Genomic DNA, 27,925 nt, shown 5'->3' on the forward strand with positions numbered 1-27,925 from the left:
TACAAAGCAAGCAGACAATTTGGCAAAGAGTTCATTTTGAGCTGAATCATCAAAGCAACAGCACCCTGCCAAAATCTGTCTCCCTGTCCTCTTGTTTTTGTGTCTCAAATAAAAGCAATGTCAAACTAGTGAAAGCTAGTGTGCTCTGCTGACTGACTCCGAGCCTAAATAATGAAGGAAACCTGGAACAGTTATTTCTTTTGGAACCAGATGCTTTTTAAAAATTTGGCAGGTTCATCTGTGTGACAATAAAGGGAAAAAGGTTTATGGTTCGTGACTGAAATAAAACCTCAAACCTTAACTGGACGGTTGTGTGTATTCCATTTCAGGTGGTAAACATTTAAAGTAGAGTTCATGTAATGATATGCTCTGACTGTCTTTACTGTACTTAACATCTCCCCGAAGGAGCTGTGCTGTAGATAGTCATCATTAACTGTGCCACAGCAAGAAGAGGAGATAACCATCACATTAACTAACACAAACTGATATAATATCCCCGTTCCATTTCTAGGCTTTTCTCCAAAGCAGCGAGCGTTAGAAACTTCTCTTTGATTTCACACCAAAGCCTCAGAAAACAACAGTTCTGTAACAGTCTTCCCCATCAGTTTCTATTCCCTCCAAGAACCTAGTAGCACACTTCTAACAAGCAGCGGCATGGTGCCCTGACCACAAAGTCTCTTCATGCTGTTGAGTTTTATTTGCTCTCTCCAAATTAAAGAGAATTTAAATGAAGACGTGGATGGCTTTTAAGGCTGGACTTGGAGGGAGAGCTAACAAAATCTAAAACTGGTTAATTCTAGAAGAATGAGGGAGGCCTGTTTATGAGACTGAATCATTATCGCTGGGTTGGTTTTCATCCGTTATACTGCAGTGTGTGCTGATTTGATGATGGTTTCCTGCTGAAAATGAGTGAGCCACGTCGATTTCACACCTATGAGATTGCTTTCCTTTTACACAACAGTGTTAAACTTCCCACTGCAGCATTCCTGTTTTGCTGACTCACTTTTTTTAACTGAATACCTAAATCTATTTCACCAGAGCTGATTTATGGCAGTTAGACACAAATCCATACTGCTCAGATGCATTCAAACACTTAGCAGCCTAGCCCTGTTTTTCAGCTGTATACAGTATTATTTTTAGCATGCTTCTATATATCATGTTGCCAGATATATATATATATATATATGTATATATATATATATATATAATCACCATAGTATGTGATCTTTACGTATTTTTAAGGAGCATATTTTAATGTCAGTGTCTGCACTCTCTGTGGATTGATGCTATTTCATCATCAAATGCATAATAGTGACTCTAAACCATGCAGATTCCCATATCCTCATCACACATGTTGCCTTTGAGAAACACGCTGTCATGTGGCATTCAGTTTCAGATGTGCAGGACTTAACACAAAAGCCTCCAGATCATCCTTGTTTCAAACATCAGGCTCTGGGTGTAGCTGTAGCAGGAGGAGCATCAGCACTCCCCATCCCCTGTCAGAGGCTCTAAACTTCCTATTTACAGTTTATCCAGTTCAGTGAAAGGATGATATAATGGGAGGAAAAGAATCCTCTGCTCCCAGATGGGAGAACAGGGCTGTTCAAACTGAATGAGAACAGAGAATAAAAGATGGAGCCAGCATGCAATGCTATGCAGAGATAGAGCAGGAACTAATGAGAGCATTAGACCCAAACTACTCGCCTTACACTGAGTAGAGGAAACAGCAGATTGTGAGAGGACACGGGGTGGTGCAGGAAAGAATTGGATTGTGCTAAAAAAAAAGACAAAAAGAAATATTGGGCTTTTTTTTCTTTTTTATCACGACCATGATATCAGTCAGAGAGACATGCCAGCAGTACAGTCCAGCGTTAAATTGACTATAGTACAGTGAGTTAATTTAGTTGTATCCAGGAGTATTTTAGTCTTTGTGTGTTGATGAAAACCCCTTGGAAATTGAAACTGAACTGGAGGGCTCCAGGCTAATTTGCGTTTGCACATTTGTCTTGAACTGGAAGGCTTGGTTCCTGAAAGATCACCCTTAATGACTTGGGTGATCCTCTTACTCTTCCCTTTGTACTATGATGAGATTGACCGTTTCGTTTTTTATTGAAATGTCTCAACAGATATTAAATAGATTTCTGGTGGTTAGCCTTGGAGAGCTGTTAGTGAAGTAGGACAAAAAGATGTTTTATTTTTCTTGTTGGACTCCTGTTTCTTTAATGTGGAACTGTACAGGCATTAGCTTTAAGTCTCGCCTTTGAATGAACTCAGGGCTAAGCACCAATTCAGCTGCTCATAATTCTCCCCACACTTCTCTTTATTTTCCCCCTCTTGTCAATTTATCAGGCAGATTCATTAAGCCTTAGGTTAAGAGAAAATTATCCAGTCATTTAGAAGCATTTTTTAATTCCTGCAGATGCATCTTCCCTTCTGTCTGTGCTGCCCCATGCAGGGTGCTTATATGTGCACGTCTTTACTGTCTTTCCATGGACTGTATGCACCATCTTGTTATACTGTGTACAGGCTAAAACTGAAGTTTTGTTTTATTTTTTTATAAAAAGCTTCAGTTTTGATGGAAAAACAAATCAGCTGCTGGAACTCCTAGAGTTCATAAAGTACTGATATTCTTGGTTTTAGCATTTCTTCTTCCTGAAGACAGGTGAAAGTAGATTTAGCAAAAGGATGAGATTAGAGTCAGGGGTGGCTGTCGCTCCTGGTGATGACTTGATGGATCTTGAGAGTATGAGAGTAAGACGGGGCATACAGTGTGTTGGGTGCTGGGCCAAAGAAATAGCAGTTTTTCATTCAGCTAATTTGATCTGTTACATATCCAACTTTAAGAAAAGGAACTGCTATTTTTAAGAAGTCTCTCATAACTGATCAACATTCTCCTTTTTTGTGAAGAAAGCCAGGTAGCAGGAGCAGTGTTATGAAACATCTAACTGGCTACCTGGCTGTGTTAATAAAATGCTATGTAATTGTGGCTTCATTGTGACTTTACTCCACCTTTTATGTTGCCTAACAAAACAATATTATGTAGAAAAAGAAATGTCATGAATATCAGCCTGAGGTTGATTTTTTTGCTGTGTTCCACTGTTTTCTTTCTTTTCTTTCTTTCTTCTTCTTTTTTTTAACAGTTGTTTGCTCTAAATGTGACCAATTTACAGTCTCGTCCTGTCAGTTTTATTCATGTCCTATCATAAATTTACCATTCGTAATTTGTGTCTCTTTTGCTCTGTTAATTTCATAGTCAGCACTCTAAGGGGACTTTCAATTAGTGTTAGCTCGACATTAAAAACAAGTCCACTTTATTTATCACTGCTTCTAGATGATATTTTTCATGTAATGTCGATTTTATGCATAGCAATTAAAGTGTCTGTCCCGCGAAGCGGCTTGCAGGAGCAAAGCAGTTAATGAGGTTGGCTTAGTAAAGACTTGGGTGTTGTAGAGGAGAAGTTGAGGAGAGGAGAAATCTCCCAATGAGTCTCCAAAAGGCACTACAGCTTTATTAAAGTTAATTTGTTTGGAATTGGCAGTCATGAGATGAAATATAACTGTTAATAAATATATATTGTTAATCTCATGTAATTTAACTTTTGTATGATTATGGATGGATGGATTGATGGATGATTATCCTCTAATAAATAATTTAAGTGGTATAAATTTTGTTTTAATGGAAATCATACAACAATCATAGCTTATGATAGCTTTAAGGGTGCAGGAGTCAGGAGGTAGAGTACAGCTTCTGCCAGTCAGAAGGTCGGTGGATCAGCTCCTTGTTTACTCCAGTCTGGATGGCGAAGTATGTTTGGACAAGACAAGTATCCTTGTCAAGGCAAGACAAGTTGCCCTCAGTGTTAGTGAGTGTGGGGAATGTTAGAAAGTGCTTAGGTTGGTAGAAAAAAGTGCTTACATGAATGTGTGTTTAAATATATATGAATATGCTGACATCTGCAGGCAATATCTTTGGTACTGGGAGTGTTTTGGTTTACACTCGTTGTCCTGTTAATGACTTTAGTTTTACTGACGAGTGATGTTTAAGCAGGTTTTGGTTGAATGAAAGTCTTGTAAGAGGTTTTGCATCAGATATCAAGTGGCTGGACTGGAAACCCTATCAAAAATAGGCTGTTGTCCCCCGAGACATCACGTTAGGGTTCTTGATTCCTTCCGCTGTGACCCCTCAGCCATAAAAGTCTAATGGGGTATTGCTGTCACATCGCCAGGCAAGGACACCGAGTTTCAAGCATTTTCAAAATGATACCATGGGAACATCTACTAAAAATCTTGGACGAGCCCAAATCTTGATGATCAAGGTCAAAAGTCAAGTTTTCTGAAAACCTTATGAACACGATAACTCAAGAAAGATGGCACCTAAGATTTTAAAATGTATACCATGAGTGCATTTACTAGAAAGCTGAGGGCTAGCTTTGGCTACAGCCAGTAACTTTATAGTTATTTTGGAAATGAATTGGTAGTCAAAACTGTCCCTGGCTGTCGCATCTTCTTGTGAATCCACTTTGTGCAGATTTCTGTGCATACTCAGGCGCATCTGCGTTTTCTTTACCAGTGTTAGACATCACCAATCATTTCTGATAGTATTGCTAAGACTCTTGCATTAGCCTTTCAACCTTAAATTCTCCCCAAACTTGTATTCTTCATATAATCTTTGATGTGTATTTACAAACAGTACAACTGAAGAAGACATACAATATGTTGTGATTCGTTACACTCACAATACTTTTGTGTACTGAATTACAAGTGACATAAAGGTACAGGAATTTTGACAGCAGAGACATTTCTTGGGCTAAAATTAGAAATTGTGGCTGTCTCCAATGGAAATCCGAAAGGACACAAATGCTCATAGTGCATCGCACTATATGGTTTCACTGTGCATTGCACAATGGCAGGCATGTATTCAGGCATGCACTCATATGTATACAAACAAACTATTCTCCTTCAGGTTGGATTGTCTGCAGCTGTTTCATCAAAAACAAGCTAACATTGTTTCTCACGCACTCTGTCCATAGGGAATGTGCTTATGAGCCATGTTACCTTAAGAGTATTGTGCATATATATGTACTAAAGTACCCATGGACAGCCATACTGGAGGTCAAAAGAGGCCATGCGGATTGCATTTTTAATAACACCGTTTGATCCTTTCAGTAGGACGTAGATATAGTAGTTAAATTTTTTATGTATGATATCTAACTCTTTGTTATTTACCTACACATAATAGAGATATAATTAGTTTTATCAGCTTTTATCAGCTATTTTTAGCTGTATGCTTTATTGGAACAGCTGCCATCAACACAACTCTCACTACTTTGCAGTTTCATTGAGCTAGCTTTACTAGAGAAACGGCACTTGCAAGAGACAGTTCTACATTTTCTAGTAGAATATATAACATTGTACAAAAGTTTTGAGCCACCCCCTCATTTCATTATAATTTGTTCCAAAGGAGTCAGAGTTTCTTATAATTTTTAAAAAGTGGTCTTGAGCAACAGTTTTTCAGGGTTTCTGCAGCTCTTTTAAAGTTTGTCTTTGGCTCTCTTTTTTCCTCATTTTCAGTCCAGTCTTTGTACCAGTCCATTTTTTCATAGGTCAAGATTAAGGCTACAAAAATGGCCTCAGTGCAAGGGTGGCTGCAAAGAACCATTCAAAATGAAGTGAACAAGGGGAAAAAAGTGAGATATGCCAAATTACACAAGAACTGGACTGAAAAGTAGTGGCAGCAACACATCCAAATTTGAAGTTTTTGGTTCAACTTATTGTAAATATGTACGGAGGAGGTCAGGAAAGAGTTACCACATTGAGTGTCTACAGCAGTGGTTCTTAACCTTGTTGGAGGTACCGAACCCCACCACTTTCATATGCGCATTCACTGAACCCCTCTTTAGTGAAAAATAAAATATGATTTTTTTCAAATTCAAGACATAAATATGTTTTTTACTGGTGCACAAAATGAGCTGTGCATGTCACGGCGGAGGCTTTGCCGAACCGCTGAGACCGACTCACCAAACCCCTAGGGTTCGATCGAACCCAGGTTAAGAACCACTGGTCTACAGCCTTCAACAAAACATGTTGGAGGCTTTGTCATGGTTTGGGGAGGCATTTCACCCAGTGGTGTTGGAGATCCAAATTGATGGAATTATGAACACAGAATCTTTTGATTTACCATGTGAAAAGCATCTGATACGCAACTAATTCATTTAACATTCTTGAATGATCTCAAACACACTGCCAACGTAAAAAAAAAAAAAATACAATAAAACACTATCACTCATGGATGGCCTCCCCAGAACCTGGACCTGATCATTATTGAAGCAATGTGAAAGGATCTTGACAGAGAATGGAACGAACAGCAGCCAGCATCCAAAGAAGAGCTTTGTGTGTTCTTCAAGAGGCTCGAAGAACTATTCCTGAAAGCTACTTAATACACTGACAAGAAAACTGTCTAAGAGAGTTCAAGCTCTGCTGAAGAATAAAATTGGTCATGCCTAATATTGACTTTCAAGCTTGTTAGAACTGTACAAACTCTGTTTTTCTATATGCTGTATTTCCTTGCATGTTTGCACATTTTAATGAAGTGCTCCACCTATTTCCCATTGTCCTAACAAGAAATAAAGAAATGAGGGCTGGCTCAAGCCTTACTGTAGTATGTACATCACTGAATATAGTAAAACAGGTATTGCATTCTAAGTACATTTCAAATAGGTTCCCACTTTTTCTGGAAATATGGTTAAATTACTTTTAATTCATAGCTGGTCTTGTTAAAAATTCTTTATAGTTTTCACTGAGTATTAAAACACTTCAAACACTTCAAAAGTTTATCACACTTGTAAATGAACATGTATCATGAGTATAACAGTTTCTCTTGTATTCTAGAAATCACCATATAACAAATAAAAATGCAGGAAAGGAAACCGCCCCTCTGGCAAACTAATAGAGCCAACAATTACTATTCAAGTACTAGTAGCAAAGTCAGCATCTACTCACTTGAATCCTTTAAATAATTGATGTGACTAAACCACAGTATCTCATATTCACTGTCTTCATGACAGAGATACAGGAGAAAATGGTGCAAGGAACCATTTAAATTAGCATTACGGTGATTCTACTGTAGGTGTCTCTGTTGGCTTTATTATTCTATGTCTTTCTTTATCTGCTGAATTCTAATTTATTTATAGAATTTATTTTGGCAAGCCTCCAAAGGTTCTAAGCAGAGGTGCAAACACAGGTTCATTTTGGACACTCATGCATGGCTTTGTTCGAGGTTTAAAATCTCTTCTGATCAAATGTCTGATGGAACCTGTGATGTCATGTTTTTGGCATAGTATAGGCCAACAGTGCCAAAAGAAACAAAGTGGAGCCACAGCATGTTCCTCTGCTGCAGACTGGCTCAGAGGTCTATTTGCTGTACAATATAAATATACAGATTATTGACAAAAAACAACAAAAATGGTCTATACTGTGTAATGATGGATGTGCTTCTTTTGTACATGGTGGGCATCAGATGTAAAAAGGGTTGTTTGCCCGTCCTGGAAGGGTTGGAAATACATTGACCATATAACTGTGACTCTTTACTGTATGTGACACAGTCCTGTTGTCTCACTTCCTCTCTAGAAGCTGCCATCAGAAGCAACTGTACTCTGATTTGTCGTGTGACTCTTGTAAGGTGCAAAGTTAAGCTCGTGCTGTTGTTTGCTTAAAGTGTTTCGCCATGAAGCGTGGCTGCGAGAGAGCGATGGCACAGGATGACAGAAGGAAGTGGGAAGGAAGTGAAGTGCAAAAGTGCGCTTACTCTTGTGCTGAAGATGCCACTCCAAAGTGTTCTCATTCAGAGAAGAATGCAGCAGTGTGAGTCAGATGCACAGCTTTTGTTTTGAATGAATGAAAGCACATCGTCACCTATTCTTTAAAGGTGACGGAGTGATCAGGGTCCACGGCCTCCAATAAACCCTCAAAAACTTTCCATTCCTGTGTGATGCTGTGCAAACAAACGAGAGATGCAGTGGATCTGGAGAGACTGGCCCTGCGTGAGACTGATGCAGACACCGTCAAGCAGTATTGTGTACTGAACTAGGATTAAAAGAGGGCTGAGTAGAGAAGGCTTGTAATTATTACTGTACTGCCAAACCTGCCATGCTTCTGCTCCTAGCACACTGTTTAGCAAGTGCCCCAGGACACAGAGATTCCACGATACAAGAAACACACGGATCACAGGCCCAGTGAGACACGCTGTGGAAAATGAGACTGCCAGGCATGAATAATTAATTCAATTGTGAATTCGCCTGCTTTTTAAAACCTTTGCCACCATCTTTTTATTCTAACCCTGCTCTACACATGCTGCGGATTAATGCAACTTCCAGTCCCTTCGTGTGTTCCCTGTCTGCTATTATTACCCTGCCTTCCTCCTCTTGTTATAGAGCTCTCTGGTCCATGCTCTTCAGCTAGCCCTCTAAAGGTTGAAACAGCAAGATTTATACGCCGCCTTGCAATTTTAATTAGTGCAGTAGAAAGCCCCAGAGACATAGCATGCAAACTTTTTTTTTTGGTCAACATTTCTAAGAATTCATTTCCCTTAAAGTCAAAATGAAAAAAAAAAAAGATGTAATTCTTGTGCAGTGCAGTAATGAGGCAGAGTGATGATGCTGCTGATGCTCTTCCCCAGTGAGTTTTGGAGTTCTTTTATGAATGCACTCATATGCCACTCAATTAATGCGGCTTGAACTGTATACTGTAAAATACCTTTGAACTGGTTTCCATCTTGGCTGGCCCTGGGAATAGTGGGGAATAGTAGTAGCTATTATTCTGGCCTCTATAACAGAGGCACTGCCGGGGTCACTTACTGCCGATGTAGATTTATTGCATAACATCAGTATTCCACCGCGCCTGCTGGCCTTTCAGTTACTCTCAACACTAATGGATTGTCTCGGCTCTTAGCTGAAACTGTTCATAAAAGTTCACTTAGAGTTGGGCAGCTTTACATTAATGGACAGCAAATGATTTCAGTGCAGTGTCTATATTTGCCTGTATCTTTAATTCATAATAGCTACAAGGGGAAAACTGCACGTTTTGAGTTAGAGTACCACGGCTGGACTGCCTTCATGTCATTTTAATGAATCACTTCCTGTAGCTTCCATACACCTGCTCACCCTTCACAGCTGACACTTCCTTTTGTTTTATGTGTCTACGTCCGACTTGAAAAGTAACTGCTTCACAGTCTTGGTGTTGCTTAAAATTATTATTCCACCTTCAAAACTTCACACCTGCAAGTAAAGTCAGGTTTCTTTTTTGAATTAGTAACGTTTCACTTAGAGAGCAGACGTGATAGATCAGATTTACAAAGCAATTGTTGGTCATTTTTTAATATAGCACTCGTCTAACCTCTGAGGTTGTGTTTAACATGTGACATGTATATGATGTCATCATAAACAGAAATTTAATACAGTGTATGCCACAGGTCGGCATGACAAGGAGCATAAGATTAGACAACACTTGGGTTAGTAAAATGTTGATGCAGTTATCGATGTGAGTTACAAAGACAGGTTGTTAAATGCTGAATTGAATGTCTGTAGACACTGCCTAGGACTGGGATATGTGCTCTCTGTTTCAGTGCTTTATATTGTTCTACTGTCAGTCAGGAATGAATAGAAGAGCACCATGGTCTTTGTAGTACAGATGCAAATACAACAATTACACAACAGAAGCTACAGAGGTTCTGCGTATTATGTCCCCCACAGAAACCAATCCCATCCCCTGACGCTGACAGTCTGTGTGAATCTCAGTGAAGGTAGGATTTGAAAAGAATCTTGAAATCATTGTTTGAAAGTCGTGAAAACATGAAGGAGTCGATAAATTCTTACTGAAACTCAAAGTTAACTGTAGCCAGAGTGTTATTTATAAGCCCATTAGTTTTCCATTGTTTCGGCACAGCTAAAGTTAAGGGCTTTCAGACCTGACTTGCTGCAATCCAACAGATGTGCTTTCTATTAGCTTTCATTGTTTATGTTCGCTTCCACTGCAAAAAGAATAGTTTCCTTGCACTGTGTGCGTGCAATAGAACCTTTCTGCTCAGAAGGAGGCTTTATTAAGACTTACACAATTGTCACTGTGCCCATCTGTGCTGACCTTATCTTCTCTTTTTAGCTGAAGGCAAAGTGGTCTCACAGTCTTTTGGGCAATCCCAGGAGGAGATCAGTGAGGATGAAAGAAAAGAAGGTCAAGAATGTTTATTTCCAAAAACCTAGAGAGGCTCATCTTTTTGGACTCAGGCTCCAACCAATCTTAGAAACATGGAGAGATATGGAGAGACAGAGAAAGAGATTATACTTTATCTTAGCCTTGTCAAAACAGAATTAGTAGTTTGCCAAAAACACTCAAGTAGTGTGCTTGAGGGACTCAACATGGATGGTATTTGTATTAAAGAGTTTTGACCACTTATTCATATTATCTCCTGGTTATGTTTGCTACCTAAAATCTTCAGAAGAGCATTAATAGTAAATGATTGGACTGTGACTGCAGAGCTTCAGTGAAACATGTAGGAAATGGTGAACTGGGGGAGTAGAGAGATGCGGCTTGGTTGGCACACATTACCAAAAGGAAAAAGTTCACTGAATTTAAATCTGAATTTGAATGGACTAACATTTATATTTATATATGTTTACTGACCACTCAAAGCACTTTACACTACAAGCCACATTCACCTTCTTACATACACTTATACATCACGTTTTTATGCACGTGAATAGTTTATCTACCCTGGATGTTGGACAATAGGATCTAGCCAGAGGAAGCTAGCACAGATGCAGAGCACGCAAACTCTTCATAGAAACACGCTACAAGCACCACACTGGCAAACGTCTGCTCATTTATATCTTCAGTTGATGCAGAAGAACATTTGCATTAATTTGAGTTCTATTTCTTGCTGCATGACAAACAAAAGTGGAAAACTCACATCTGTTTTTGTTACCTATTTAATAAATACCTGAGTCTTTAGCTCTACTACGTGACCAGCTGGTGTCTAAATTTTTAGTGAAATGCTCTAATGTTTAATAGAGCATTTCACTAAAAACAGCTCCCTGCTGTTGCTGGAGTTGAGAGCCAGAACAGTAAAGCTATGGGGCCTTAAAATTTGCTAGAAGATGCTAACATGAAAGCTAACCTGAAACTGCAGTCAAATCTTTGTTCTTGTGGTTTTATTAGTACAATGACATCTTTCACATAGACATTGTTTTCTGATTCAATGTTAGCATAAGCAAATAAAATAGTGCAGCTCAGGTGCTTCTGCAAAGGCCAAAAGGTTAGTTTATTTATTTGAAGTAGCTTACAGATGGACAGCTAGCCACCAAGTTATTAATAAAAAGCCTCAACACAATTATCTGGACTACATATATTTATTTCTTCAGTAATTGTAGAGACTTTAGTGTGGAATTCTTTGGACTTGCTTTTGGAGCCAGCCTCAAGTGGCCGTTAGCGAAACTGGAGCTTTTTCACACTATGATATTAGCTTCATATTTCATCACTGGTGGTTGTTGCTTGTCTCATTCTGGCAAAGCTACTTCTGCCATTGCATAAATATGTCAGTCAAAACCAAACTCAAGAAAGATGGAGTCTAATTTTTTTGTCTTAGGTGCGCCATAAAAGCTTTTTATATTTCTTGATCCTGAAAATGTTTTCAAATAAGAAATGTGTGATATTAAAAAGATATGACACAGTTTTCAATCATGTGTTATGCTGTTATTCTTATATAAGATGAGCAGTTATGTGTGTAAAATGTGGTTTGTGCATAACAGTTGCAGTTTAGCACTGCTTGGGTTCACTTCAGTGAAGTATGTAATGGCCTACAGTCAGCACAAGCGTAATGTATGGGAGCTCATCTTTACTGTGCATCCTCATTTAGTAGCTACTGAGCCAGAGGGGGAGTAAGGGTGTGAAAGCAGAGAGTCAACTAAACATGAAGTGAAACATTTATTAAAAACAAAGAAAAAATGGCTCACTAAGTAAGCTAACTATACCAACTACTTCCCTGTGGAGTAACCCTGCATTATATCCCAGTAGCAGCTAAAATAATCCCCCCCCTTACGTGCTTCAAAAAGCACTTTCAGCACTGCCTTTAGTCTAATCCCAGGCTTTTCCAGGCACTGCAAGAGTTTCATCAAGCACAAAAAAGAAAAACGACTCATTTCCTGATAGCCTTGCCTGGCTGAAGGAGGTATTGCACTTGCTTAATAAGCCTCCATCTTTTTCACTATCCATCTTCTATCCTGTAAATCCTCACAGCACTAGCAGAAATTCCTTGGTGATATAGCACTGTGTCCCAAGGTCGGCCCACAGCAGAGTCACAGCACACAGTGGCACATGAAGCATTAAGAGCCATTGACTGGTGCTCCCCAGAGGCAGATAACAGTCAGAACACGGGGCGATAATGCTTGAATGTTGCTGATGCCGGTCGATTGAAATGGACCCATTATGCAGCCTCTGTTATGTGATATGGCAAGCATCCTGCTATTTCTGCTTCAAGTGCTTGACAAGTTCTTCTTCCATTACATTGCTTCATGAGTTCTTTGAAGAATTACATTATCTGGTGTTGAATTTTTTCCGTATGTTCTCCCTTGTGCTTCTTATGGCTTTGCAGGCTCAACATACAGTTTTTCAAAAACCGCAAAAGTTAATTTTCTGGATTACTTCATGCAATTCATTTCTCAAAATTCTTTGCCCACTCTCTTTTTCTCATGTGCATTTTTCCTAGAATGTCACGACTGTGGCTACTTGCTGAATGTAAATATTTCTAGCACAATGTATTTTTCTGACATGTTTTGGCATTTCTCTGTCTGCTAAACCTACTCAGAATGTCCTCCATTTAAACCACCATCACTGCAGAACTTTCATCTTTGCAGCGGAATTTTACTGAGCCAGAGCATTGATATACAACGTACTGAGAGTGAGAGTGAGAGAAAGAGAGGGAGTCAAAAAAGGTCAGCTCCTCTCACTGACTGCACAAGTCAGTGTTGTGCTTCAGTTAAGAAAAGGAAGTGAAGGGATCACAAAGTTTTCTCTTCACAGTTTTCTCAGCTGAGCCTTGTTCATTTAGATTGGATTAGATTCATTAGATATCAGAAGCTGTAAAAGACAAATTTCCTTCTTACATAGTAAGAAGGTTCTCATTTTCCCTACTACTCTGCATCACAAAGTGACAATACAGATGGTTTGTAATATATTTTTTATATATATTTTTTATACTGTATGTTCATCTGTAGAAAATGCTGTTCAGGCATTTTCCACTACTGCTTTACATTCCTAGTTTTGCAAAGAGAATATTTATGTGAGTCCAGTCAGCAAGCATGCAGTGTTGTGCTTGCTGGCCCCGAGGTATCTGCACTGGATTAATAAGTAGTATGATTCCTTTTTAAAAACACTAGTAGACACAGAGAGAGCCACTGTTTTCTCTCAGGATTTCTTGAATATATCAAGGGATTTCATCCACATTCTTCCTGATTCCATTTCTTTAGGTTTTTGGAGGGCATTGTTCTTCACATTGGTTGTTAAAAACACAATAAAATCACATTTCTCAATATGTTAGGATTCTCATACCATAGACATCCTCATGACTTATGTTGATGCAAGGGAGCTATTCTTTAACACTGTTTTTAACCACTGGAGGCAGTGTTGCCAATCAATGAGCACAGTCCTTTAAGTGTCTCCATTTCTCAGGTATTAAATTAGCCAAACACAACACTACTTATGTTTTCACAAGATTTACTATCATGTGATATAGAGGGTATTACTCAGGCACATACCGTCACATAAATCTATAGAGTCTACGGGGAATGGGGAAAATAATGATAAAAGAAGTTTTTGGTTTTCATTTGTGGTCCACTTTTTTTTTATCCAGGTAGTTTATTAAAATTATTTTTCCAACAGTTAAACACATAAACATATACCGATAAATGTACAACATTGCTCCCACCCCTCAATATCAGATCTCAAGTGAAAAATAAAATAGTGATATATACTCAGAGTATATACAAAACTATAGGCATGTAAGACAATGGGCCACCCGGGCTATATACATTCAAAATAACAGAATCATGATTCCATATCACAGGATGACATATTGTCAATATAACTAATGAATGGTTGCCAGGAAGGATGGAATTTTCCAGCACACCCTCTGATGGTGAACTTAATCTTCTTTAGATGCATGTGGCTCATCACGTCTCTAATCCACAGGCCAAATGTTGGGGGCCGAGGGTCCTTCCACTTGGTGAGAATAAGTCTTCTGGCCAGCAGAGAGGTGATAGAGCAAGTTTATTCAGGGATGATTCAGAGGGAATCACACCAAACATTTAAATCAGAGGGGTTGGGTGGATCGTTTGTCCTGTTATTTTGGAGTAAGTCTCAAAGATTGAACTCCATAATCCACGTAACTTGTGTAAAACATGTAAAACATGTGCTGCAGAGTGGCTGGAGCTGTCTTACCAAGGCCGCATGTGGGGTCCAAATCTGTCTTGATTCTTGAAAGTTTATCTTTAGACCAGTGGAGATGATGTACAACCTTAAAATATATAACAGATCGTCTAAGAGACACTGATGAGTTGGAGATATTCATTGAAACCTGTAGCCAAGTTCTCTCTGGTATTGTTTCTCCTAGTCCCCCTTCCCATCTATGCTTAAGGCCCTCTAAGCTAGTCAGTTTGTGGTCATTAAACACTGTATACATTTTACCGATGATCTTTTTTGAGTCAGTTTTGTTTTTAAGTATCAGGTCCAGCAGAGAAATGGAAAGGTGCATAGGGAAATACTCAGAATTAGATGAGACAAAAAATCTAATTTGCAAATATCTAAAAAACTGAAATCAATGTAAATTAAACTTTTGAGACAGCTCTTCAGAAGAAACAAACCTGTTATCTATATACAAATCGCTTAAAGACCATATCCCACACCCCAGCCAGCCGTGAAATGCTTTGTCCATAACCCAGGGTGTAAACAGGTGGTTTTTCCTTATTGCAGCACCAAGTCACAACTAAGATTAAAGGCTTTTCTGAATGAGTAACAACACGGTTGTGTGTATATGATGGTTTTTAAGTGGTCCACTTTTTGCCCCAATTCTAGTGTTGAGTCGTTTTGAGCAAGCTCTGGTTGTGTTAAGCATTATGCATGGAGAGCAAATGAGGAAACCAGTCTGATGAAGTCTGGAAACCGTTGGGTTTGTTTGGAATTAATTTAGTTTTGATTTTGCTTTTTTAAAGAAATAGGAAGACTTGATTTTAAAAAAAGCCCAAAATTCTCTGGCACCCCAAAACTAGTTAATGTGTTCCCAGATTGAACACATTCACTAAGCATTCACTGCTGCATAACTTTATTTAAAAAGTACCACAGTTAGAAATTTTTTAGTGAATTTGTGTCGCCACTGAACATCATGTATGGCTTTTAGTTTGCTTGAATTTATGTGGAATAAATTGTTGTCTGGTTTAGGATGTCTTTTTGAATGAGTTGGAGTGATAGGAGTGACTAGACTGAGGTTATTAGATGCCTGGCCTTAAATTCTAAAACTCTGAGTCATGTGCTTGATACACTGTTATATTTGTGACGATCCCTAATCTCTTTTTCGTTACCAGTTTCATACGACCCAGAGATATATTTCTTGCTAAACTAGTGAATTTATTAATTGTGTGTAACAGCTTTATCTTTTGTGTTTGATCTGTTTGATTTGTGTCTGACTTGATTACAGGAAGATTACCATCTGCTGAGAAGAGTTAGAGTTGAGGTTTGAGATAATTAAAGACACGTAAAAAGCTGATTGAAGTCTGTGAAGTGTTTGAAGATGGATTGTGAATTTTTGATTTTAGACACAATTTTGCATTTGGCCATAAACAAAAATACACATGCTAACTGCAGCGGACCATGAAAATTCAGAAACAGCTCGGCTTGTCATGGTCTTAGTCTTGGGTTGACTGCTCCTGACTTTACTGTGCGGAGAGAAGATTATTATTGAACTCTACAATAATTCTAACACTTCAGCTGCAAATAAAACCTTTAAAAAAATGCATGATTTTCTGATGCCTGCCTTGCATCTTTCTGTGTTCCTTCCTGGCTGAGGAATTATAAAATATTATTACTTCTGTAGATATCATCAAAATATTTATCATTAGCTGACAATGATGAGTGCTGGAGGAATTTTTTTTTTTTAAATCATAGAATCCTTTACTAAAAATAGCAATAGAAAACTGTGAAAACAACTCACTATATATAGAATTATGTTACTGGCAAAAAGATATTACTCCCCCCCCCAAAAAAAACAAACAAACAAACAAACAGTGCAGACGACTTTGAAATGTAAACTGTTAAAGAGAGTCACAGAAACACTGTAACACAATTAGATATTAAAGTGCTGATTTAGAGCTTAGAAAATACGTGAATTCCCTCAACACCCTCTCTGAGCCCCAGGGTGCTCTGCCTGTAATTGCTGGTTCCCTTTCTTGATTGGAAATGCTTCAGTTGTTGCCGGATTCACCTTACTGGGCTCTGTGTTTGTATTAGCCGCTACTCCTGCTGCTCCCTGACCCCTGTGTTTTGTACGTTTTTGCTGGTATATTCTGTGCAGACTTTTCAAAATGATGAGATGTAACATAAGGGTAGGACTGTGCAGCAGTTATGCCTATGCCTTTATTCTTATTAATGCTGGATCATGAAAGCTCTGTTTAGCAAGTTTAAAACAATCTGTTGCACTCATCCTGCCTCTGGTGACTCTTTAGTGCTCACACTTTGGAAATGCTTTCTCAGCATTACTGGAATAATAATTTTATGGCTGAGGGAGGGATATGTTGCAGCCAAGTCATCATCCAGTGTAAGATTAAGGATCTGTGAGAGGGAATAAATCAGCAGTAGTTGGAATGACCTGACAGATTGAAATGATTTTAATCTTTATTCTTATTTATTTCATTCTGTGTTTTTTTTATACCACAGGTCAGGAGTGGCCATGCCATTTGGCTGTTTAACAATCGGGGAAAAGAAGGATTACCACAGTCCTTCAGACGTGACAGATAAATATGACCTGGGTCAGATCGTTAAATCGTAAGTATCTCGGAAGGTTTTTGCTTTTGAACTTGAATTATGCTTAATTTCATTTTGTTGTTTAAGAAAAACTGAAGTGCTGTGAAAATCTTTTCAGGGAAGAGTTCTGTGAGATATTCAGGGCCAAGGACAGAACTACAATGAAGATGTACACATGTAAAAAATTCCTGAAAAAGGATGGGAGGAAAGTCCGTAAGGCTGCAAAAAACGAGATTGCCATATTGAAGATGTGAGTTTTTCATCTGATTCATCTTCTGATGTGACTCTTGCTTTATATTTGATTTTACTGAAAATGATTTCACAGAAAACATCTTTTTATGAAGAAGAAGAAACAGCTCAGTGCTCTTTACGAAAGCAGAAAAGTGAACTTCATTCTGCTGAGTGATCATATGCAGTCACTTTTTTAAAGCCTTTATTATCAGAGATTTTCCTTCAGCTTCTCTTTGATGATCTGACTTTCTGGTAAAGCCCACATTAGCATAACCTGAGCCTTATCAAACAATTTGTCGCTGTCAGCAAGCAAAGCAGTAGAGTGAGATTACCATAAAAGTGCTTCTTTTTTTATACGGCGCCTTTGAAAACACCGATTATTCCATTCAAAATTAGACTTTAATAACAGGGATGTGCACCGCATCCACATTTCATGTTGTAGTCATCAATGAAGGGGGTTGAGCAGTAAGACGACAGTGTCAAAGCCTGTGAATAATTGCTGGCTAAACATCAAATTACATTTTGAAGAGACAAATTCGGGCTGACATTACAAAAGAAAAGAATGAAAATGGAAAAAAAAGATTACTCCTTCAAGTTATCATCTTCCATTTTTTTATTGTTACTCAAGATAACGTTCAGTTGTATGTTCTGTCAGTTTAGCTTCTTCTTGTTTAGTTTCATGTTTTGGTGCCCCTGTAAATATCCTGGATTTGAAGTTGTTTTCTTATAAATAATACACATGTATTTTTCACTTGTGGATACAGAGTTGAGATTTACTCTGTTTAAATCTCAGTTTAACATGTGACACAGCCATAGTTTAATACAGCTAAAGTAACAGATCTAGTAGTAGATCCAGTACATTTCTAGTTGGTCTGGTATGGAAACATTAAAGAGGTTTTAATGATCTAGGAACTGACCTCACAGCCCATTGTTCATTCAGTGGGCTGGTTTCAGTCATTGTGCAAAGATACTGTTTATAAGGTTGGGGAAACCTGCAGTCAGCTGAGACTGAAGAAGTGACTTCGACGAGTGATGAAACGTTTCTCCCACTGACAAAGCTAAATCCAGTTGCATCAAGACATTGGGTAGCTACTTAGATTTGCATGATCCAATATCATTTTTTAAATATTATATGCCATTTTTTTGCCACTGAAATGTAGCCTTAAAATTCCTTACCAGAAATGCTCAACAGCATACACCTTAGTATCTTTTTGAAATACTTTTGTGTCATACTGTCAAAATAGTGTATATCTGCTTTCATAAGTTGTTACAGTAGCTGGTAGCTGGTCTGTAATCTGCTGGACTGCATCTACTTTCTGCCATTTATTTCATGGCAGGTTTGAAAAAGAACATTTATATAACACATAATGAGTATGTGCTCTTTAAAATTCTCCAGTACTTCACAGCTCGTGTCTGGATTCTGATTCAGACATGTAAATTATGGTTACGAAACACAACACCTGTGATGCACGATGAAAATCATTCATAAATGTCCCAAATCTCAATTTTCCATTCACAAAATTAACTTTGAGCTTGGAGTGAATGAATAGGGAAGCAATTAAAGACAGAGCTTTTTAGCAGACTTCCCCAGTCAGCACTGTGGAAAAATGATCATGAAAATAACCAATAGGCTCATGAATTTCCTTCAGAGTTTCTTGCATGTTGCTGTGGTTGTTGAAGGCATAGTCAATGCTCATGATATACATGTTTGAGATATATGCCCATATGGATACATCAGTTTACGCAAATCTGCTTATCTATGGGAATTTAAATGTCTTGCAGTTTTTGTCTTTTCCTTTCTATTTGTTCCCTCTCTCAGATTTCAGAATGCATGTTGTTTATGTGCATTAAAACAAGTATTTACATTAGCCTTCTAAAAGAATGAATGACTCAGATCTTATCTGATATTTGACTTGATTCTCTTCTTATGTTTTCTGACACATCTTTTCAGGGTAAAGCATCCCAATATTCTCCAACTGGTGGATGTCTTTGAGACCAAGAAAGAGTACTTCCTCTTCCTTGAACTGTGAGTTCCGATGTCTGATGAGCCAAGGGAAAAGCTTTCTGCTTGTCTTGACTGTAACTTAAACTTGAAATGTATCTGTTTATATTGTTGATACTTGAAGTGAATGAGCCCAAGGTCCTACAGATACAAGAACAGCTCGGACTTCCAGTCACTTGGTATTCATTGTGAAATTAGCTGTTCCATGATTTTGTAATCGTATGTACTGTTTTCCATGGAATTCCAGAACATGGGGACTTTAAAAAACTTTTGGTTATACGGAAATCTTTTATGCAATCTTGTTAAATAACAATCAAATTAGGATGCCTTTATTTCAGTTTAAATTGCAGATTTCTTTTTTTTTCTTTTTTCTAAACTGTTAATAGTAGAGAGCAAAGGAAGAAAAAGCATAGGCGAAGACAGAAAAGTTTTTAGTAAATCTTAAATTTAAACTGTTCGTTAAAGCTTTTACTACTGAAATTAAATTGCATTCCTAATTTCCAACAACTTCCACAGTGCAACAGGCAGAGAGGTGTTTGACTGGATCCTGGATCAAGGCTACTACTCAGAGCGGGACACCAGCAATGTGGTACGCCAAGTGCTGGAGGCGGTTGCTTACCTCCACTCACTCCACATTGTTCACAGAAATCTCAAGGTAATATGCTTCAGGATATCAAGTTGCATCATCAAATCAGAAGTATTCAAAACAACCTGACTGTACTGGAGTTCATTAAAAGAGACAAGATTAAACAAAGAATATAATTTTTTAAACACATCTAAATGTCCTCAATTAATCAATTAAAAGCTGTTTTCATCACATTGAAATAAAAGAGTACGATGTAAAAAGGTTTCCAGCAACTTTCAGTCCAGTTTTACTAAATGGCTAAATGACTTTTCCCTGAAAAACCAAATCGAAACACATTTCTGCACCGTTATCAGTTTTCTCAACAACAAACCTCAGCTTAGAGAAAAGGTGTGCAATCCAAAACATCTGCTTCTTGGAATTAATTTCCCTTTCTGCCAAGCTACCTGCCTACTGTGCATATTTGACAATTGTTCCATCCTCTGACAGCTGCCTCCTGCAGCGGGATGTTGTACGCACCACTTTTCTTTCTTAGAAATGACGTATTCAATCTCATTACACTGAAAAATGGCGAGTTTCAGGTTTGTTTTCTTAAGAGAGCATCTCATGGGTTATGTATGTCCTTCACAGCATAGAAAGCAGAGTGCAGGCACAAACATCTAATATTATTTTCCCCCCAATGCCATGTTTGACTAGTTTTCAAATTCACATAGGCCACCTCCATGTGATGCTGGTACAAATGTGTTCATTTGTAGATAACAATGAGGAAACAAGGCTTTCAGGATCAATGACGCCTTTTTATTGACTTGTTTTTCTGCAATGTTGCCTTTTAGTTGTCTGTTATTGTTATTTATGCTTTTGTTGTCTTTATTCTTTTATTGGAATTTTTTGTTTGTTTGTTTTAATTTCACTTTTAAGCATTGCAACTTTTTCTTCTTCATCTTAACTCACTAGTTTAATTGTGTTCTCTTACTTATATGTGGGACATCCCAAAATAAATCTCAGACCATATGAGATAATGTTTAGTCCTTGTAGCTCCTTGTTGATAAAGTCAGCATTTTTCTACAAGCTAGCATCATTGCACCGTGATAGAAAGATAGCAGCACCTTAAATTCTGACCAAATAGCTCCAAAAATAATAATTATAGGTTTCATAAAACTAAGACACTACAATATAGTAACCATGCCAAACATTAGCTAGCATTATCATTATGAGCGTGTGAGAGGGATAGCATTAGCATATAGCTAAAAACCACTGTCTTGCAACTCATTAGTATGCAAATTTGAGACAATTAGAGAACGGTAGGTGTTGTATGATTTTAGACTTTTAAATGTGTGTCAGTTACAAATGCTGTGAAAATTGTTGAAATCCCACATGTTAATACATAATTAAACATTAATATCTTTTAAGTTTTCTCTTTATTTTAGTTTTGAAACCACTGGAAATTTAAACTCACTTTTTTAATGCCTTAAATATGAATATTACATCAGCTGCAAAACGTCACTTTTCACAGTTGGAGAACCTGGTTTACTACAACCGCCTGAAGAACTCAAAAATAGTCATCAGTGACTTCCATCTTGCCAAGCTGGAGAACGGACTAATCAAAGAGCCCTGTGGGACGCCAGAGTATCTGGGTGAGAATATTAAATTTCACAACATGCAAATGAGACAGTGCTTGTTCTGGTTTACAGACGTGCAGAAATGTAGTGAATGTCTTTTCTTCTGGTGCAGCTCCAGAGGTAGTTGGCAGACAGCGATACGGCAGACCCGTGGACTGCTGGGCAACAGGCGTCATCACGTATATTTTGTAAGTTATGTTTATGAGACTTAAAGGCTTATTCTCCGTCACATGTGGAAATTTGATTGACCTGTAATGCTCTGTTACAGCATAAGCTTGTTTAAATATAGGATGAAGGCTTTTTTTGACTCCACATATTCCTCCTTTTTTCACTCTATCTTACGTCAGGCTGTCAGGCAACCCGCCTTTCTACGATGAAACTGATGATGATGATTATGAAAACCATGACAAGAACTTGTTCAGAAAGATCCTAGCAGGAGATTATGAGTTTGACTCTCCGTACTGGGATGAAATCTCTGATTCAGGTACTTTTAGGATAAAGATAACATTGTGAAGCAACACACTGACAGCTTGCTCGGTAAACATTTCAGATTTGGAGAGTTTTCTCCTCTTTTTTCCGCTAGAGTGTTCAAACATATGTCATATTTATGTTCTTGTCTGTCAGGGGAATATACCTGTTCTTTGTTGAGTTTCTTCTGTATGATATTTTTCTCTGACAGCTAAGAGTTTGGTTGCTCGTTTGATGGAGGTGGATCAAGACCAGAGACTGACAGCCCAGGAGGCTATAAACCATGAATGGTAGGCAACAGAGCTTTGATAAATTGTGCATTTAAATCAGAGGACTCTGATCTGACCGTATTAATTTGATCTAAAAGGCTTCTCAAAAGTTCATTTTGTTTTTTGTTGGAATCATGCAAAGAAACAGCGGTTAACTTATCCAGGATTGTTACTGTCCTGAGCATTAATTGCACTTTCTCAGTGCAATCTCTCTGACAGTCAAATTATGCACAGGTGACAGCAACACATCAAGCAAAAATATTTATTATAAATGGTTTTTTAAGCATATAGATGTTCACTATACGTGCAACAATATTTGTGCAAAGTTTGATTCAGATAAGCTCACCCGTTAGGGAGCAGATAGGGTACAGACAGATATATATACATACATATGCTACGATCATTATAGCATTATAGTAAGATTATTAGCAGACACACTGGCTGTGTCTGAGACAAAGATCAGGCACAAACAGTCTTAAAACTTGGTTCCCTGAAAATATATTGATTAACATTCTTCTGAATCCCGTTTGCATGTCTAAATGTGCTTTAATTAGAGTTACCTGTTACATTTCTCTATAAATATAATCTCATGTTGTCAACTTGACTTTATCACCTGTATACATCATTTTTTAGCTTCCCAGTTACCACTGCTTATTTATATTTCACACGTCTAACCTATGAACACAAATAGACTGTCAATGCCAAACTACTGTAGAAAAATACCCAAGATAAAAATGATCCTTAAAGGTTAGTTCGTCCTTAGAAAAGTTTGCCAATCGATAAAACAAACAGCAAATTGAGTAATACTGTGTGTAGCAGCCCGTGGCATACGAAGGTAGGGATAATGTAAAGTTGTATTTCTCCTGTTTTGTGCAACAGGATCTCTGGTGGTGCAGCCTCAGATAAGAACATCAAGGAAAATGTGTGCGCACAAATAGAAAAGAACTTTGCCAGAGCTAAATGGAAGGTAAGCCCTTTTGTTCTCTCTTTCCGGAAGCTTTTTCTTTTCTTTTTCAAAAAGTTCGACAATAGTTCTACTGTCTTTGAACAAGGATATACAGCAGCACGGTACAGTGTTGTGTAACTGTGAGTTGCACTTTTGGGGGGGGTTATAGCACCAATTTGAGTTCAGTTTGATCTTAATTCTCCCACAGAAAGCTGTTCGGGTCACCACCATCATGAAGAGACTGAGAGCACCTGAGCACAGTGACGCAAAGGCGGCGAACCCTGCAGCCGGGGCCCCAGCAGACTCCACAGCTCCCCAGGCTGCTGCCGACCCTCCTGCTCCTTCATCTGCCACGGCACCTGAGGGTTCAACCGCTCTGGCTACAGAGCTCCCCGCCGGAGCGGAGAAAAGCCAACCGGCACCAGAGGCCTCGGCCGGGGTGGCGCCCTCAGCCGAAGACCAACAGCAGCCCAGCCCGGCTCCACATGGGGACGAGCCCACATCGCGTTGCAACGGCGAAGCTTCAGCTGCTCTTCACACACCTGCTGAAGCTGGTGATGAGCAGGGTTAAAAACCGACCTCCCACCCCCGCCCCCTGTTTGACTTCTGCAGTCCCCACCAACTCCTGCACACTGTACATTAGCTGCTAGCATGGTGACACTGACTCTGCTTCTCTTTCACTTGCAGCATTAGTATCATCTCATGGAAGCTGTGTGCTACCTTTCCTGAGCCTGACTGCTATGTTGCCTTGGCTTTTTCTGTTTTTTTTAACCATGTACGGTGCTTTTTTTTTTCCTGACCTCCCCCAGTGTGTGTCAAATTATATAAACAATAACTTCTCAATCTTTAGTTTTAGGGCTAAAACAATTTGCTGTCAAGCTGTGGCTTGCAGCTAACATTTTCTTTCCATTTCTTCTCATAGTGATAAGAGAATAATGGAAGACATAATTGTGCTGAAAACAGCTTTGATTCCTCTTTAATGAGCCAACTTGGGAAACTTCTCCCTGCAGTTATCCTCGCAATTCCAGTATTTGTTTGTAGAATCGGTAGAAAAGTTTTGCTTCTTAACATTCGCACCTGAGGAAGATCACGAGCACTTCTCTCACTTGACACATATGGCTGTCTTTACCGTCTGTTGTATTCTCCACTTACCAGTTAATGGGCTTTAATCAGCGACTGGGAGTTTTTAAGCCAGTGTTGTGTTTAGAACGAGGCAGCTTCACACATAAGCACACACAGACACTATGTTTCTTTGCTAAGTTCCTGCTCAGGAAAGAACCTCATAGCTGTAAGTGTAAAGATTCTGTACATAGAGACCTTTGTAGAAGTAGCCAAAACAGCATGCTTTCTCACTTTTGCTGTTCATTTTACACCCACTTGGTGGATAAAGATGTGCTACAGCCAGCTTTGTCTTATCACATGCCACAGCATTGTCGTCTCTTGCCATAAGCCATGTGAAGGCTAATGTTCTTTTCAAAAGCATACCGTACATTACGCTATCAACTACTGCTGTTCCTTTGGCGCCCCCGCTGTTAATGTGAAACAACCCCACCACTGTCTTCATCCATTTTTACATAGCAGTTCTATGCATCCAAATTTTTTTGTAGCTTTTCTTTTTTAGACGCCCTCGTGACATCCCGCCATCTTTTATTTGTTCAAAACATTTGTGTTCAGATACCGACTCAAAATACTTCATGCACTGTGGTGACTTCGCTGTAATTAGGGCACCATCACTTACTCTTTGTTGACCTGTATTGTACTGAGATGTGCAACATATTTACACTGTGTTTTTTTTTACTATTTCTATTATGTATTTATTTAAAACTTTATGTACATGATCATGTTTTTTTTTTCTCTGTTTCTTTTTATTTATTTGGCTCTTACTTTCTCTTTTTATTTCATAGATTTTTCAGCTTATACTTGATAAACAGTAATAACAATCTCATCTTTTCTTATCACTGATCCCCTTGAGTATTAATAATGAGCTACAGAAGGAAACCTCTGTAATCACTCTAGTGGAGTTAGAGCAATATTTGACTGGCTGCAGAAACTGTGATTCCTGGTGTCCTTTCGATACAGTCCACGTACCTGTAAGTAGAAGTCTGTAGTCCTTTCTCAGCTGTCAGGCCCATGAGGGCCACTGACCTACATAGACACTGACATATGGCTGCTGTCAAATTAATATGTGTCTTGATGGGTGGACTGTAAGTTCCCATGAGCCCGAAACACGGGCCACATGAAGACAGTAGCCACTCTGCCAGTGCTATGACTCAAGTGTAGTATGTCATGGCTTATGCACAGCCAGCTTGTCTGATTTCCCCACTCTGTTGTCAAGAATATTTACTGTGCACACCTGTCAAATTATATAATAAAAAGATATATTTCTCCATTTGAAACTAAATGGGAAGAAAAAAGCAAAGGTTTACTATAGAATCTCAAGTTTGACCTTTTTTTGTTACAGTCGTTTACTCATAAAAGTATCTCTTTGAATGTGTTTAAAGTAGATTAGTCGACGCATCGTTCAGATTGCATCACCATCTTTCTCACATTGTTTAGGATGAATATTTCATCTTTAAGAAGATGCTTAGCCAGAAAGATATCAGATTTTTTTTAATGTGAATAGATTATTTCATGTAGTGTGTTCTCTTTGTTTAGATGGCAAATAAATACTGTTCATATACTGTTGCACAGTTTGAAGCAATGCTTTTTTCCAATACATACTCATAAACCCTGTATTTAATAACCCATGTCTGTTCATTTTGCCGAGCACTTCCAGGTGTATTTGTAGATGTGATGTTGCCAGGGCCAGTGGTCATCTGTAGGTCCTGTCCTGCATTTGTGAGCTCTGTACTGTACTCCTTGACTGAGTTGATGACTTTGATGGTAATAAAATTGGATTCATCTGTTTATCCATGTGCGATCAGCTCTTATTTCTCGTCCAAGCGCAAAGATTGTGTACAGCATCTTTCAAACCAGTGAAGATTATTTTGAGAAAATGTGGGAAAGAGCCTGCGTCATTACGCTCTGCTTTCCCCCTAACCCGGAGGAGAGCATCTGTGTTACACGCGCTCAATTAGCACCAGCTTAGCACCCTTCCTCGTGGGGTGTGAACTCGTGTTTCGAAAAATCCCAGCAGTGCCATTTGGTGACACTTTCCAAGACACTTGAATTGCATCGCACTGGAATAATAATGCAGAGAGCTCGCTCTCCAGGCCCTCCGGGGTTTAAATAGGCTTCCTCTAGTGAGACTTTCTCTTTTTAATGCCCATTCTGCAATAGTATGCAGCCATTGATAGAGCCATCAGGGCTCAAGGGGATCCTAACTCTGTCTTTTTGTCATTGGATGACTTCATTAAGAATGGTAGGATGAGAGAAGTGTCTTTTTCTTCACTCTCTCAAGCAGTTGCGCGGAGATGAAATGCCAGTGATCAGAGTCTGTCCTTGCTGAGAGGAGAAGAGAAATTCATATGGAATACAAAAAATGTTCTTCCTCTGGGCAAAGCTTACATATAAGCTAAAAGCTAAGACAATAACTGCACATTGTGAACTAAATTTTGCGCAATTAATGTGCAATTACAGCAACAAGCAAGAATGAATCCCTTCTTTTTATCGATGGTCTTTTTGGTCTTTTTGTCGATGTTACCACCTCTTCCTCAATCTGGTAGTGATTAACAGATGTGCTGTAGACTCAGTTATTGGCATGCAGGTTAAAAAGAAAATCAAAACAAATCATTCCCATACTAACTTGCTTACCTCCCTCTCACTCTAAAATCCTACAGAATACACGTATATGTTTAATTTCTTATCATCTGTAAACAGTCTATAATCATATAACTTTGACAATAAATAATGTTAAATTTAAAAAATAAATCTAAATTAATGCCAAGAAATATTTTAGTAATATGTTTTTACAGTCTATATATAATATTTGTAGGGCAATAATCTGAGTAAGGACGCTGAGTATAATCTGTGGTATTTTTCCAAGATGAATCATATATATACTGAAAAAAACTGTCAAATGGCAATATATAATAATTGATACATACATATTGAAATATTGTCAAAATTAGACACTTTCACTTAAGTGCTATACTTCTTATAGACATGGTTTTACAAATTAGGTCCATAACTTATTAAACAAAGACCTATTTTTTTTAGTTTTGTGTCTGTACACCACCACAGTGGACTGTAAATCAGTACATATGTGACTGAAGTACAGACTTTAATTTTGAATTCTACAAAAAGTTTGCACTGATAGTTTTGGCATTACAGCCATTTTTACACATAGTCTCCCATTTTCAGAGGCTCTCTATTAAATTTAGTTTAGTTTTAAATACAAAGATTGCTTTTAATACTTTGATGAAAATTGTTTGCAGTCAGTGATTGTCTGAAATCTGGAACCCATGGACGTCACCAAATGCTGTGCTTCCTTCATTGAGATGCTTTTCCAGAATTTTACTGCTACTTCATTTGCTCCAATCACTTTTACACTGTGAGGTGCTGTCTGCTCAGTTTTGCAAAATTTGGTTGAATCTGTGCAGAGAGCACAGCTCTCGCACTTCACAGTTCATCCTGCTGCTCACATGAGCAGTCACATGATCAATAAACATCAGTTCCAGTGGCAGCTACACATGCCCATGACATAACATGGTCTCCACCATGTCCAGTCAAGCTAATCTTTGCTTCATCTGTCCAAAAAAATTTTTTTGTCAGAACTCAGCAGGCTTTTTTTGTTGTTGTTGTTTTCTG

The 27,925-nt window shown here is 38.4% G+C and overlaps 1 protein-coding gene across 1 annotated transcript in view; it reads left to right on the plus strand.

Moving 5' to 3' along the window:
* Positions 1–26,085, plus strand: part of camkvb (CaM kinase-like vesicle-associated b) — a 40,403-nt gene extending 14,318 nt beyond the window's left edge. The window contains exons 2-11 of the mRNA XM_003442619.5: positions 16,972–17,079; positions 17,177–17,308; positions 19,241–19,315; positions 19,808–19,946; positions 21,388–21,508; positions 21,606–21,681; positions 21,841–21,977; positions 22,173–22,251; positions 23,110–23,197; positions 23,385–26,085. Coding sequence (XP_003442667.1) covers positions 16,985–17,079; positions 17,177–17,308; positions 19,241–19,315; positions 19,808–19,946; positions 21,388–21,508; positions 21,606–21,681; positions 21,841–21,977; positions 22,173–22,251; positions 23,110–23,197; positions 23,385–23,747 — 1,305 coding nt within the window. The 5' untranslated portion in view covers positions 16,972–16,984 and the 3' untranslated portion in view covers positions 23,748–26,085. The remainder of the gene's footprint in view (positions 1–16,971; positions 17,080–17,176; positions 17,309–19,240; positions 19,316–19,807; positions 19,947–21,387; positions 21,509–21,605; positions 21,682–21,840; positions 21,978–22,172; positions 22,252–23,109; positions 23,198–23,384) is intronic.
* Positions 26,086–27,925: the final 1,840 nt, after the last annotated feature.

Source organism: Oreochromis niloticus, linkage group LG5 (assembly GCF_001858045.2).
Source record: "Oreochromis niloticus isolate F11D_XX linkage group LG5, O_niloticus_UMD_NMBU, whole genome shotgun sequence".
Classification (NCBI taxonomy): Eukaryota; Metazoa; Chordata; class Actinopteri; order Cichliformes; family Cichlidae; genus Oreochromis; species Oreochromis niloticus.